The following is a 15,924-nucleotide window of genomic DNA, read 5'->3' as shown; positions in this document are numbered from 1 at the left end:
TTATGCCATATATTTCTTAAATAACATGACTTGAAATTTGAAATGACTCCTTGATTCATGGCTTAAGAATGGATGTTGTGTTAGCAAACATGAAAATAACATTTATTCCATTGTCCCTCTCCACAAGAGCATTTGTATGACCAGGTGCATTGTTAATGAGCAGTAATATTTTCAAAAAGAATCTTTTTTTCTGAGCAGCATGTCCCAATAGTGGGCTTAAAATATTTAGTAAACCATGTTGTAAACAGATGTGCTGTCATCCAGGCTTTGTTGCTCCACTGATAGAGCACAGGTGGGGTAGATTATGCATAATTCTTAAGGGCCTTAGGATTTTTGGAATGGTCAGTGAGCATTAACCTCAACTTAAAATCACCAGCTGCATTAGCCCCTAGCAAGAGAGTCAGCCTGTCCTTTGAAGCTTTGAAGCCAGACCTTGACTTCTCTTCTCTGGCTATGGAAGTCCTAGATGGTATCTTCTTCCAATAGAAGGCTGTTTTCATCTACATTGAAAATCTGCTGTTTAAGTGTAGCCGCCTTCATTCATGATCTTAGCTAGATCTTCTGGAGAACTTGCAGCAGCTTCTACATCAGCACCTGCTCTTTCCCCTTGCACTTTTATGCTGTGAAGATGGCTGCTTTCCTTAAACCTCATGAACCAACTCTGCTAGCTTCCAACTCTTCCTCTGCAGTTTCCTCACCTCTGTCAGCCTTCATGGCATCCAAGAGTGATAGCTTCATTCCGAATTAGGCTTTGGCTTAAGGGGATCTTGTGGACAGTTGGATCTTCCAGCCTGACCACTAAAACTTTCTCCATATCAGCAATAAGGCTGTTTTGCTTTTTTATCATTCATAGGTTCACTGGAATAGCACTTTTAATTTCCTTCAAGAACTTTCCTTTGTATTTACAACTAGCTAAATGCTTGATGCAGGAGACCTACCTTTTGACCTATCTCACTTTCTTTTTTTTTTTTTTTTAAGATTTTATTTATTTATTTGACAGACAGAGATCACAAGCAGGCAGACAGGCAGGCAGAGAGAGGGAGAGGAGGAAGCAGGCTCCCTGCAGAGCAGAGAGCCTGATGCGGGACTCGATCCCAGGACCCTGAGATCATGACCTGAGCCGAAGGCAGTGGCTTAACCCACTGAGCCACCCAGGCGCCCCCTATCTCACTTTCAATATGCCTTCCCTTACTGAGCTTTATCATTTCTAATTTTTTATTTAAAGTGAGAGATACGCAACTCATCCTTTGACTTGAATACTTAGAGACCACTGAAGGGTTATTAATTGGCACAATATCAGTATTGTTGTATCTCAGGAAATAGGGAGGTCCGAGGAGAGGGAAGCAGAGTAGGGAATGGCTGATTGGTGGAGCAGTCAGACACACATTTACTGATTAACTTTGTGTCTTATATAGACATGGTTTGTGGCACCCTGCAGTAATTACAATAATAACACGAAAGATCACTGATCATGATCACATAAAAAATATAATAATGATGAAAATGGTTGAAGTTTTGCGAAAATTACCAAAATGTGACACAGAGACATGAAGTGAGCAAATGCTGTTGGAACAATGGTACTGATAGACTTGTGGGATGTCAGGTTGCCACAAATCTTCAATTTGTAAAAAATACAGTATCTGCAAAGTGCAGTGAAGTGAAGCACAATAAAATGAGGTATGCCTATAAATGATTAGCCCTTCACAAAATTCTGTGTGTTTTTAGGCTAAACTTTAAGCTCTGTCTTTGAGGTTGTCTATTAAAAATATCTTAAATTTAGTAGGTACCAATTCAGTGTTTTACTTGTGTAGGCACAACTTACGGATTTGATCAAGGCTTTTACACTTATAATATTCATTTTAGGGTCGGTCCTATTACATTAATTAAATATTAATGCTCTCAGTGTATTTTTCATAGCCTTCCCTGTTTCTTCTCCACTGGAGAATATTGCTGGAAATTAAAAAATAGTGTGGTTTATTATCCATGTCATTGGCATTGCATTTTGATGATAAATTATTTTTGGAAAATGAAAAAAAGATATATAAGTAGAAGAATCCCCTCTGGGTCTCATGTGTTCTTCTGAATAGCAATTTTATATTTCCTCACTATTTTTCCTGAGATTATTACATATCTTCCATAAGCATCTATAAAATACTAAGCCATAGTCTTAAATATTCAAGATACTTTCTGATGAGTTTCTAATGAGATTTTTTTGAAAATACTGTATGTGGTGGAAACAGCCTCACACAATAGTGTTTGAAAAAGCAGTTTTCAATATGTATAAGGCATTTATAATATTTACTTCTTCCATTCTTTAATTGTCACAACAGGGCACATTGGGACAGTCGCTATGTTTAAATTTATGACTTTTCTGAATGGAAAAGCAAAGATTAATGAGTTCTTGGCACATTGTGGGGATAAGAATGTCTTGACTATCATTACAATAATCTAGAGATAGTGAGGGATGGTGAGGGTATGGGATGGAGACCTCAAAATCTACTGAATTGCTATCATGTGCTTATGCCAATGTACAGACAACAATCAAAGTTGGCTTTGAGAGTTTGGAACTGAGTAAACAGAACATTAAATGTTCATTTGGCACCTGTAGAGGATTTTTGAAACTCTCTTTCTTCAGGAGGAGAAGGGGATTGAAATGGTCAACTTGGGTTTGGAATGCTTAGTTTGAGGTAATATATGGACCTCTAAGTTGAAATATCCTATAGGCAACTGGTGATGTGGAGCTAGGGCACAGAGAAAAGGTCAGCACCAGAGAGCCATCTTTGAGAAACATTCTTGAGGTTACTATTAAAGACACAGATAAAAAAGAAGAGACTTTTGCACTTGCCTAATTAATATTGTTGAATTCAGGGTCAGTTTCAATTTAGGACCAGAAATGCCAAAATTAGAGCATGAGATAGAGGAAGCAAATGTTCCTAGAGCTCAACTTGGTGGATTAGGTGGATGAGAAACTCTGAAACCTAAATCTGAAAAATTGCAGAGGGTGGCTGAGAGGAAGTGTGGCTAGGGACATGGGAGATTGAATTCAGAGCCAAAGGGAATTAGAGATGGAGCAACATTTAGGAGTGAGGCAGGAGAAGCAAGTAAGCAAAAGAAGGAAGTTTCTTGGCTGCTTAACTATCTGACCCTACCAAATTTGCTGTCTTTTCTAGCTGACTCTTTCTCAAAGGTTAGCTCTTGGATGGCCAACCTGCTTTATTTTGTAGGATTTTTTTTAAGTATTTATTTATTTATTTGAGAGAGAGAAAGAAAGGGAGAGGAGTAGAGGGAAAGGGAGAGAGAAGCTCAAACAGACTCCCCACTGAGCATGGAGCCCAATGTGGGGCTCCATCTCACCACCCTAAGATCACTACCGGAACTGAGACCAAAGTTGGACACTCAACCAACTGAGAAACCCAGGTGCCCCTGTAGGATTCTTATAGTACGAGAATAAATAATTCCTTAAAGGGAGAGTGTGGAAAGAGGAGGTTAGAAGACCAAAGACTGAATCTGGGAATATAACTTGAATATGGGTGTTTAAAACGCCAAAAAGAAATAACAGTGTATAGTGTATGGAAGCCAAAATTTTAATATCTAGCTGATGATTAAGTGGCAAAGGCTTTAAAGAGAACAAGGACATAGATTAGTTGAGGGTTTTGTGATCTGGTGATTGGGAGATCATAAACAAGCTCCCAGTGAGCCATTTTTATAGACTGAAGATTGTAAGCCAGATGATAGCAGTGAGGACCTGAAGGTAAGCAGATGGAAACAGCAATACCAAATGAAAGGAAAGACATTTACCTTTGAGAGAAGGAATGATCCAGACACAAGAGATCAAAAGATAGAAACAATGATGGTAGAGAGGAAGGGTCCCCAAATCCTACGGAAATGACAGAAATGAGAGCCCTGGGAAAGACCTTACCTCCATAGACAAAACATGGCCTTTCCCTTGGGGTTGGACAAAAGGATACTGTCCTGGGTACACTGATATTGAGAATAAGGTTGGAAGTAGATAAGGAAATGTATTAAAATCTTTTGATGAATCCTAAAGCTCTCTGAAATCAGAAGAGAAACAAATAAGTAAAAAATCTAGTTAAGCTTTAAACAAAAATAGCATGTAATGAAACCACAGACTGGGAGAAACTCTGCAAAGCATAAAAAGGACAGGTATCCAGAACATATAAAGAACTCCCAAAACAAACCAAGCAACAAACAACTTGATTTAAAAATGGCAAAAGAGCTGAACAGATATCTTACTAAAGAAGATAGGGCAAATAAACATATGAAAAGATGCTCAACATCCTATGTCATCAGGAAACTGCAAATTTAAACAACAGTGAGATATAATGAAATATCTATTAAAATGTTTAAAATTCAGGGTTCCTGGGTGGCTCAATTCTAAGCGTCCAACTCTTGATTTCAGCCTCCAGTCTTGATCTCATTCATGGTTGTGAGATCAAGCACTATGTTGGGTTCTGTGCTGGGCATGGATCCTACTAAAGATCCTCTTCCCCTCTTCCTCTACCCCTCCCCACTGCTCACTTGCTCTCTCTCTCTCTCTCTCTCAAAAAAAAAAAAAAAGAATGTTTAAAATACAAGACACTGATAACAGCATTTGCAGAGAAGGATGTGAAGCACCAGGAACTTCTATTCATTGCTGGTGGAAATGCAAAATCGTACAGCCACTTTGGCAGACAGTTTGTCAATTTGTTACAAAACTAAAATATTTTTTCCTTACAATCCAACACTCATACTCCTGGATATTAAGCTAGATGAGTTGAAAACATGTCCACATAAAAACCTACACATGAATGTTTATAGCAGCTTTATTCATCAGTCCCAAAGCTTGGAAGAAACCAAGATGTCCTTCAGAAGGTGAATGGGTCAACAAACTGTGGTACATCCATATAATGAAATATTTTTCAGTAATAAAAAGAAATAAAAAGTTATCAAGCCATGAAAAGACGCAAAGTCACCTTAAGTCGATATTGCTAAGCAGAAGAAGCCAACCTGAAAAGACTGCATACTATATAATTCTGACTATATGACATTCCTGAAAAGACAAAATTATGGAATCAATGAAAAGATCACTGACTACCAATACCAGAGGTTTGGGGAGACAGAGGAAGGGATGAATAGGCAGAACACAGAATTTTTAGGTCAGTGAAATGATTCTCTGTTACACTATAATGGTAAATATATGTCATTATACATTTATCAAAACCCATAGAATGTGAAACAGAAAGAGTGAACCCTAATGTAGAGTATAAACTTTGGTCAATAATAATATACCAATATTGGCTCACTAATTGTAGCGAACGTATCAAACTAAAGTAAGAGGTTAATTCTGAGGGAAACTGTGTGTGCTGGAGGAGGGAAGAAGGTTTATGGGAAATCTCTGTACTTTGCACTCAACTTTTTGGTGACCCTTCAACTGCTCTAAAAAATAGTCTATTAATTTAAGAAAAAAAGACAAAAAAGGAATGGAGTACTGATACATGCAACAACATGAATGAACCTTGAAAACAGTATGCTAAGTGAAAGCAGACAGACAGACACAAAAGGCCACATATTGTGTGAGCCTATTTATATGAAATGTCCACTACTTTAAGAACCAGCAATTACAAAAAAGAAAGAACTAGATAAATGAGATGGTGAAAGGAAGGATTCTGCTACTATAATAGGAGGCAATAGTGTGAAACTGTTCTAAATTTAAAGAAAAACGAATGTGTTTCTCATTAGAAAATAGCCTAAGAGGAATTTTTTCTGTTCACACAATGATTATGATATAATAAGGTTTTTCTAGCAACAAGGTGTTGATACCAAGATTAAATTACTATGCAGCGTAGCTTCTTGCATTTATACCTGTGCTCAGTAATTGGAGAAATCACAGTGACCTTAATAGCTACAACTCAAGAATGGCTGGATCAAATGGTAGCTCAAACTGACTTCTTACAGTAACTCTGAGTTACAAAAATGAATGGAGCAAATAGGCAGGATGAGATATGTAGGTCAACCTGCTTATAAAAATAACCTTGATAGGATTATATAGGTAGATATAGCTGTATAATTTCTTTATACGGTGAGAGGGAGTAGGCGTAAGTTTACTGAGTCATATATCTATTTATCTTAGACAAAGCAATCATATATTGTAGGGCTACTGGACTGTATCAAATAGATGACAACTGCTAATTATCAAGTAAGATTCATGATCTGCAAAAATGGAAGATGGTTATTATGCTTAGAATAAAAAGAGTGCTCACTAAGCAGTAAAAAAACAGAATGTCCAGTAAAAGATAAGCAAAAATAGGCCATATTAAAAAATAGAGATAACCAACAAATTAAGAAAATTGTAAGCAACAAATATGGATTTATGAAGTTATTATAATATCACTAGTAATCAAATAAATGTAAGTTAATGCAATAATGAGTGCTAATTTAATCTGTCAGACAAGATTGTAAAAGAATAATAATACCCAATGTTGTAAGAGGAGACGTAAATGAATTCTCTGATGACCGTTAGTGAGAGTATAAACCGGTAGAGAAATTTTGGAGGACAAGTTGGCAGTAGATATTAATATTTTTTTAATGCACATTTTCTTCAACCAAAATTTCACTTCTAGGAATCTGTCCAGCAGAAGTATTGTCCAAGTGCACAAAGATGAATTCATAAGAAAGTTCACAACAGCGTTATTTATAATACAGAAAAATTGGAAACAATATGAATATTAATTAATGGGTACATTCACCTCCTAGAATATTCAGCAAAGATTAAAAAGAACTAAGTAGATTTCTTTGAATGGATACGTAATGTTTTCCAAGATATAATGCCAAGCAGTAAAGAAGGTGTAAAATATAACCAATAATGTGATCCCACTTGTTTTTACAAACACACCCAAAACTAGGTATTGTATGTAGGCAGTTAATTAAAAAATGTCCAGAAGAATACTGTAAATGCCTCTTAAGGTTGTTCTTTGGGAGAGGAGTAATTAGCAGGATAGGAAATGAAGAGGTATCTGTAGTTATTTTATTGTATACACTTCTATACCGTTGCATTTTTTTAACAGAAAGTAAAAATTTGTGTAACATTAGGAGTTATTAAAAATGTACATGCATAATAACAAATTAATACTAATAAAGCATTGGGAATATTTCTTGGTACAGAGAAAGTGCTATGTAAGTGTGTGTTAAGTTAAATAAATAAGTTCAAATATTAGGGCTTTATCCTAAGAAAATAATTATGAGATGCGCAAAGATTTAATTGCAAGGATATATAACCCTGAGATTGTTAAAGTTAGAAGTGACTGAAATATCCAACAGTAGATGATTGACTAAGTGAAAAATATTAATCCATACAGTGAGTGGGATTTTTGAATGATAATTTTTAACAGCTATATTGCTTAATATTTTGCATGCCACAAATGCACCCATTTCAAAGAGCAATTCAATGACTTTTAGTAACTTTTAGTAACTTTATGTCGGTTTTAGAACCGACACCCAGTAAGATCCCTAATCTCATGTACAGTTAGTCTCATTACCACCTCTAGGCCAGGGAACCAGTAATCCACCTTCTTTCCGTACAATTTTTATTTTTCTGATCTATACAATGGGATATTTTGCATTGGTCATAACAAATGATAGCTGATTATAAAAGCGAAAAAAGTAGATAAAATATGACATTTAGGATTAGCCTATTTGAATTTATATGGGGAGAGAGAGGAAAATTTGAATGGCGGTCTCCAAAATGTTTATAGTGGTTACCCTTGAGTGCTAGAAATATGAGTGCTTTTTTTTTTTTTCCTGTTGAAACCTTATGATCCAAAAAAGACAATTCAAATTATCTTGGAAAGGACAAGTTTCCTGAAATGGGTTCTTTCAGGGTTTTCCCTTCAATACAGTGAGTAAGAGGGTGGGAATTTAGAAGTGACTCGGGATACGAGAGGGTTCTTTTTGGAAGTATCCCCCTTCTGGAATGGTAATATGAATGCAGGTAATATGCAAGATTCAAGTGCTCAGCAGACCAGAGCCTGCAAGAAGTCCAGTAGGCCCTGAGGTTGCAAGGCTGCCTTCCAGGCATCGGCCCCAGCCTGTCCACCCTTGGATAAGTTTGCCTCTGAGGGATCTTTTAGCCAATACTAGTCTCAGAAAGAGAGGTGAAGATAGTGGAAGGGAGCTCATACCAGTTCCCTTGGGCTCCCAGCTTTGATAACCAGGGGCAGAAGCAGAAGTACCTACTCCTGCTGCCTATCTCCTCAGAAAGGAAACAGAAAGAAAAGCAGAAGAGTAAGTTTTTCTGTCTCATTTATTTATTGCCTTGTTCTTCCTCATCTTTTATGAATGAAATGGGCTCCCCTCTATTCTCTTTTGAGTGTTAATTTTTTTTAATTTTTAAGGTTTAAAATTTTTTTAAAATTTTAAAATAAATTTATTTACTTTTGAGAGAGAGAGAGAGAGCACGCGCACTAATAGGGGGAAAAGAAAGGTAGAGGGAGAAGTAGGCTCCCTGTTGAGCAGAGAACCCGATGTGGGGCTCCATCCCAGAACTCCAGGATCGTGACCAGAGCTGAAGGCAGGCTCTTAACTTATGGAGCCACCCAGGTGTCCCTAGGGTGTTAGTTCTTAAAGAACCAATTTCCAACATTATGTTTTGAATCAAGCTAATCCATGGCAATGGTCTTTCAAAGTTGGGACCTTATGTCTCTGTATATTTTGCGGAGGCCATTTTCTTCAAAGATGTCTCATCACTGACAAGAGAAAGGCATGCTTTAGCCAAGAGCATATACTTTGGTATGAGGTGACAAGATTCATTTATGGCTCTGATTCTTGAAATAAAACTCTGACCTAATATCTATACTGAATTTGCATAGAAAGAAAATTGCAGTGCACTAAACTATACCCGTGGAAGCAGGAATTTTCTCTGGAGAGTCTAGAAAACTTCAGACTTATTTTTTTTACTATTGTATTTATTTATTTATTTAAGATTTAAAAAATTTATTTGTCAGAGAGAGGGAGCGAGCACAAACAGGGGGAGCAGCAGGCAGAGGGAGAAGCAGGCTCCTTGCTGAGCAGGGAGCGTGACATGGGACTCCATCCCAGCACCCTGCAATCATGACCTGAACCCAAGGTAGACGCTTAACTGACTGAGCCACCCAGGCATTCCTAGTTTTTTACCATTTTAAATATTCTATTCTAAAATATGTGGGAGGGAGTATTTCATTATGTGAAAATAATGTGACTGCCTCCATAATTTGATACCTTATTTTCCAAATTACTTGAAGACTTTATTTAGTGTTTGAGTTACAACACCCCCAGTTTCAAATCAGTGGGGCCCACCCAGCTCAGGAAAGTTTTGCCTTATAGTTCCTGCCAGAGGGCAGAAAGGACCTGCACATGCAAATCACAGGGTCGGCACAGAGGTTGATGTTACATGATGGTGAGAAGACCTTCTCTCACCCATTACTTGAGCTGATAGTGATGTGGCTGTTCAAGCGATTTGCTTTCAGGAGTGGAGTCCATAAAGGGGATGGCCCAAGTCCCCTCACAGAATCTCCAGGGTAGACCTCCAGTGTCCTTTAATGATACATAATTGGACCAGCCCAGCCCAGGAGGCTTTAATAGCCTTTCTCAGTGATCTGTGAGTTTGAAAAGGCTCAATACCTACTGTCTTTCTTTAGAACATTGATCAAGGGACCCAGAGCTCCCATCTTATGCTTATTAGTGACACTTTTCCTGAATTTCCAGGGATGAAGGGACTTTTCTGCACTGTTTAATGATTTTCAGTTTAACTCCCTTTCCGCGTGGGATGTTGTAAAGATTAATTAGGCGATGTTCATAAAGTGCTTTTAAGCTGAAAAGTACTGCACAAGTGTGTACGGACTCATTAGGTTCTTAGTCATTAAGGTTTTCTTAGACCTTTTGCATTCAGAAACTAGATGATGAAGGCCAAATTAGTATTTTATCTTGGAGGAGGGGGACTTCAAAAGGAGAAGAACAGAGCAGTATCTCTCTTTCTTTGTTTAAAAAAGACATCTGTTGGGACGCCTGGGTGGCTCAGTGGGTTAAAGCCTCTGTCTTTGGCTCAGGTCATGGTGCCAGGGTCCTGAGATCGAGCCCCACATCGGGCTCTCTGCTCAACAGGGAGTCTGCTTCCCCCTCTCTCTCTGTCTGCCTCTCTGCCTACTTGTAATCTCTCTCTCTCTCTAAAATAAATAAATAAAATCTTTTTAAAAAAATAGAAAAATAACAGTTAAAAAAAAAGACACCTGTTACACTGGGCCTGAAAAAAAGATGTAAATGTTTAACTTTTTATTATCTCGTATTTCCATACTGCTACTGCTTCTGCAACTTCTCACTTTCTCCTTTCAAAATGCATTTGCCTGATTCTCCAGAACATTTATTTAGAAACTCTTGGGACCATATTGTCGTATAGGTGTCCATAATGGAACCAATTCTGGCCTCAGAGTGTTGAATTGTTGTACCAGTTAATGACACTGGGAAGTCATTCCCTTTGTAAATCAATCCCCTCTCAGTTTGCAATGTGTCGTAAATGTGTAATATTGTCTCTGTCCTCAGTAATCTTTGACCAATATATTTGGAGTTCTATATGATTTGGTGAAGCCTTAGACTGAGGCTGGAAAAGTACAGACTGACCACCAAAGACAGAAAGAGGACCTAAGAGAAACTAGAGACAAAGATGGATAACCTACAAAGAATTAGACTGACAGCTGACTATTTTGGCAGCATCAGCTGTATGTGAATTCTATTATTATTGGAATAATATCTTCTAAGTACTGAGAGAAATAGCTGTCAACCTAGAATTGTATACCAAACTAAATTACCTTTTAAGATTGATCATAGAATAAGAACAATTTTATACAAAGCAAAAATAACACATTTGCCAGCAGTGCTAAAGGATATCCTAAAGGATTCAAAAAGAGAAAAATTATTCCAGAAGGAAAGAAAGAGGTGCTAGAAGGAATGAAGAAGAAAAAATTGGTAAACATGTGAGTAAATATAAATAAGCATGAATTAATAATAATGTGTCCAGTTTGCAATAATGAACAAGAGATGAGTAAAAAATGTTATAGATATAACAGGAAAGTTAAAGTAGTCCAATGTCTTTATCTTACTTGGAAGGAGGCTAAAGGTGTTAAATTTAGATTTTATTAAGCATACACATAGACTTTCTAGTTTTAATCACTAAAATAAAGGGAACGCAATGTGGTGGAGGGGGAAATCAATGAAATGAGACAATAAGATAAATAGCAATGAACTCAGTAAAAGGGAATAAAGAAATTTAACATGGATCTCAGTAATTGTTCCGGGGACTCTTAACCTTTTAATTACAAATACTAAGTAATTAAGTTACTAAGTAACTATATCAGGGAGTTCATATCAATATACCTACAGGACAAATGAAAAATGAAATACTCTTTTTAAAATTTTATTTATCAGATAGAGAGAGAGAGAGAGCGCACAAGGAAGGGGCAAAGCAGAGGCAAAGGGAGAAGTATGTTCCCTGCTGAACAAGAAGCCTGATGCAGGACTTGATCCCAGAACCTTTAGATCATGACCTGAGCCAAAGGCAGACGTCTAACCAACTGAGCCACCCAGGCATCCCAAAAATGAAATAGTCTTAATGATATGATAACAATTGCTTCTGACTTGGAATGAAATGTTCAGTAACAGTGTCATCTTGATGACACAGGTCAAGGATTTAGGAGAGGAACCTCAAATGTAGGGAACACAGATCTTTCATAATGGACAGTAAGCCTGCTTGACCTCTGTCCCGGAGAGAGACACTATCTTAATTACACTTTGTAGTAAACAAGTTTGCTCTTCGCTCTGGAAAAGACACTGTTTTCTAAGGCTGTTCATTATACAAACACCTTTGAAAGATAGAGCAATGATTTTGGTTGTAAGCTGTGCAGAAACGTGACAGACCCAATGGAGCGATGTCTCCCAACAAATTAGGCTAATTTTCTAAAGCCTCAGTTTTCCTATCTGAAAAATAGAATAAATGGTATGGCATATGTGATTATAAGGATCAGAGCATAGAGTGCATATAAAATACTTAACATCATATCCAAATACTGTGTCAACATCAATTACTACTACAAATGATTATTTTTTGAATAAAATGTGAGCATGTTTATTGAATTCTTTGTTTTCTCTAGCAAGCAGAATATTACAGCTTATGGATGTTTCTACTTACTAGAATCACGAAATATTAGAACTAAAAAGGAAAGATAAGCCAGTAAAACCAGGCATTTTTTAGATAAGGAAATAGGTTCAGAAAGGTTAAGTGACTTGTTGGCTTTCACACAGAACAGCCATATAAAGGACAATGGTCATCTAATTTAAAATTCACATTCTTTTTAATTATACACAGTGTTTGGAGTTCATAAATGTTGTTATTACAAATGAATTGAAACAAGCCTAGATACGTTAGAAAACATTTCACATATTTATTCATTTGATCATTCTCTTCTACCTACTTGCATAACCTATAAACCACCTTAAATATGGCCTCTGAAGGCAAATAAACACAGGAAGGAAGGATGGAAGGAAGGAAGGAAGAGAGAAGGAAGAGACGAGGAAAGGGAAGGGAAGAGAAGGGAAGGGAAGGAAAGGGAAGGAAAGGACAAAGGAATGGAAAGGAAAAAGAGGAGGTAAAATAACCTGTATCTTCCCCTACCCCCCACCTCCATCATGTCACCGCCTCCACAGCAGAGAAAAAACAGGAAACAACAGGAAAGCGCTTTCTGTGTGTGTAGGTGATGTTGGAAGTGGTCCCGTTCTGGCTAACGACAGGGAAATTCTGGCAGAATATCCGGCAGCTTTATGTCAACAGCTTTATCTGGCATATCAACAAACTTTCTAAGGCATGAGGGAGAGTGGTAAGGAAGGGGAATAAGAGGGTGACAGAAATAGTATCTCTTTCTGGGAGGCAGCATGTTGTAGGGAATGGTCATCAGTTGTAGAATAAGATGACCTGAGTTCCTGTGCGAGTTTGAGCAAGTTACTGGATTTCCTGACCTCTAAAATGTATTTAAAGTCTCTCCGTGAAAAGTTGAAGAAATGAAGTGAGAGTGTCTGGCACCTAGTAGATCCTCATTAAATAGAAGTTCAAATCAAATTCAGTGAAGGAATTTATCCTGGAAGGATGTGTAAAAAAATTAACTCATTAAGTTTGTACCGCTACTTAATCCCAGTCCCATTGTGTCTCTTTCTTTAAGACTGCTGTCACCGCATTAACTTTACAGCATTGTGCAATACTTGCTGGGACCCAAGGTCAGAGTTGAGTATGCCCAGGTAGCCAAAGCAAGATTTTAATAGGAAAGAAATGATAGGGAATGGGGATTGTCCTTCATCTTTTGTCTTTCTCAAGCCCTCTGCAAAATCACCTCAGGCTCTACGTAATTGTATTTTGTGTGTCCCTGGGGTGTCTCACACTGCTCTTGCCGTTCTGGTCCTTCACCCCCACGGTGAACACTGCACTTCCCTCTTCTGGGCATGCAGGAGCTTCTCTGTTTTGTCACTGCTCTGTACCTCTTCACAGGACATTGCAGTGTTGGGGGTGTGTGTGTGACAGAGAGACAGATAGAGACAGAAAAGGAGACAGAGGGAGAAGGATGGTGGAAGAAAACGTGCCCTTTTCCTTCTGCTTCTAGAAATCCCAAAGCAATATTGCTCGTCACAATGTTCCATGTTGCGAAGAGTTTAGGGAAATCTATTCCTTTGGTTTTACTTGGGGCGTTCTCTCTCTCTTTGGAATCAGCAATGCTGGAGATAAATTTGAGTGAGAGTGTCAGGCAGTACTGAAAATAGATGTTGATGAAATGATAAGAAAGTCTTTGTTAGGATTGAGCCCTCCCCACCGAGCCGTTTCTTCCCATAGGAGAAGTGTGCTGTCTGAAAGGCTCTCCAAACTTTCCTCAAACAGCCTTCTGTAGGATCATCCCTCACATTTGCATTCACACCTAGTTATGTCAACAGAATAGTGGGCACAATTTGAGCTCTTTTGCACAAACTTATTAGACCCTGTGGCCCCTAAGTTCTTACTGAAACAATCTACTGAAATTCGTAGCTGGCAGAGTGCTAGGGTCATGCCGAGAACCCTGCTACAGATACACATGCACTAAGAAATTGACTCATAGCCTGCCGGCCTCCAAATGTGAGTGTGGATACTTGCTTTAGATTCTTGATATATGAGTTCATTCATTTATTCCTTTTTCACTGATCAAGGAAGGGATACACAGATGATTTAGGTACAGTTCCTATATCCTAGTTTTTAGTGATCTTCGTTGTCTGTTGCTTCACTGTATACGCTCATTGACTCTCCCTAGTTAAAGCTTGATTGAGACCGTCTTATAGTTAATGATGAAAAATATCCCTTCTGAAGTTAAGATACTAGTATCGACAATTCCACACTCAATTTCTGTGCTGAAGAGAATGTATTATGACCAAGCCAATGCAGGCAATATGAAATTTGGGGCAGTAATGTTTTAATGTTCTTAACACTCTCTTTGCCCCCAGGTTATGCAGATGTATCTTCCATTTTGTGGAATTGCCATATCCAATGCTCAGCTCTTTGCTGCCTCGAGGAAAGAATATGAAAGAAGCAGGGTGAGTAGAAAGAAACACTGTTGACAACCCTCAATGCTCTCTCCCTTTCAAGGATCTGTGAACCTTCATATGTTTTAAAACCAGTGGAAGAGTTTTGAATAGTCTAGGAGTCCTTTCTATTTGTTTAATCCTTCAAGTTTATGGTTGAAGATACCTTTGAAGCAATAAGTGCAAGTGGAAGTGGATACAAATTCTCTGTTGTTTGGGGCAAATAGTACCAGCTTCTTTTAAAAATGAAATTAATTTTACATCTGTACTGTAAGGTAGTAGATATACTCTTATAGCCTTGAAACAACACACTTTAGTGATATTTTTACAATTTAGTTTCTTTAAGAAGCAAGGTACGTTACAAGTGATTTCACCCCACCTCATTAATTTTGCTTTTGAATTGAAAGTTTTTCTGGAAGAGCATCACTAGATAACTAGACAATAATGCAAATACTTTTATAGGATTATAAAGAAACACACACAAAGAGGGACTTTCACCAGCTATCCCTGTAAATAGAAAGGAAGGAAGGAGGGAAGGAAGGGAGAAAGAGAAAGAGAGAAAGAAAGGAAGACTCAAAAAATCCTAAACTGTCAAATAGATACCAAATTATATTAGACTCATAATACAATAGATACAGGTAGGTGTAGATAGGTATAGTAGATAATAGAGAGGCAAACAAATAAGAAAAAATATAGTATCAGGTAGTGATAAAGAGATAGAGATTGATCATTGAAGGATTGTTTGGGAAGATGTTTATTTCAGAACATGGTCAAGAAGTTCTCTGTAACTTGTTATTTGAGCAGAGACCTGAATGAAATGAAGGTGCAAAACCACACAAAGATTAGGGAAGAGCAGTCCAGATAGTGGAAATGTCAAGAAGAAAGGCATGAGGCAGGCAAAACCTTGGTCCATGTATCTAGGGAGCAGACAGGAAGAACTCAAAAAGCCAAAGTAGTCCTGAAAAAGAAGGGCAAAACTAGAGGCCTCATACCCCCTGATTTCAAACTATAATACAAAGCTCTTATAATCAAAACAGCATGGCACTGGCACTAAAAACAGATACATAGACCAATGGAATAGAATTGAGAGCCCAGAAATAAACCCATGCTTATACAGTCAGCATATATTTGACAAGGGAGTGAAGAATACTTAATGGAGAATGATGTTGGGAAAACTGGATATTCACATGAAAAAGACTGAAATCAGACCCCTATCTTACACCACCCACAAAAATAAAGTTGGTATGGATTAAAGATATTATTGTAAGACATGAAACTAAAACTTCTGAACAAAACATAGGGGAAAAGCTT

General features: G+C 37.7%; 1 protein-coding gene across 1 annotated transcript in view; it reads left to right on the top strand.

Moving 5' to 3' along the window:
- The window catches only part of PDE11A (phosphodiesterase 11A), a 390,916-nt gene that overhangs the window by 143,867 nt on the left and 231,125 nt on the right, over positions 1-15,924 (top strand). The window contains exon 3 of the mRNA XM_044242405.1: positions 14,536-14,625. Within this exon, the coding sequence (XP_044098340.1) occupies positions 14,536-14,625 (90 nt within the window). The remainder of the gene's footprint in view (positions 1-14,535; positions 14,626-15,924) is intronic.

This window comes from Neovison vison, chromosome 3 (genome assembly GCF_020171115.1).
Source record: "Neovison vison isolate M4711 chromosome 3, ASM_NN_V1, whole genome shotgun sequence".
In the NCBI taxonomy this organism is placed as follows: Eukaryota; Metazoa; Chordata; class Mammalia; order Carnivora; family Mustelidae; genus Neogale; species Neogale vison.
Note: the sequence above shows the minus strand (reverse complement) of the source record. Positions and strands in the feature narration are given on the sequence as shown.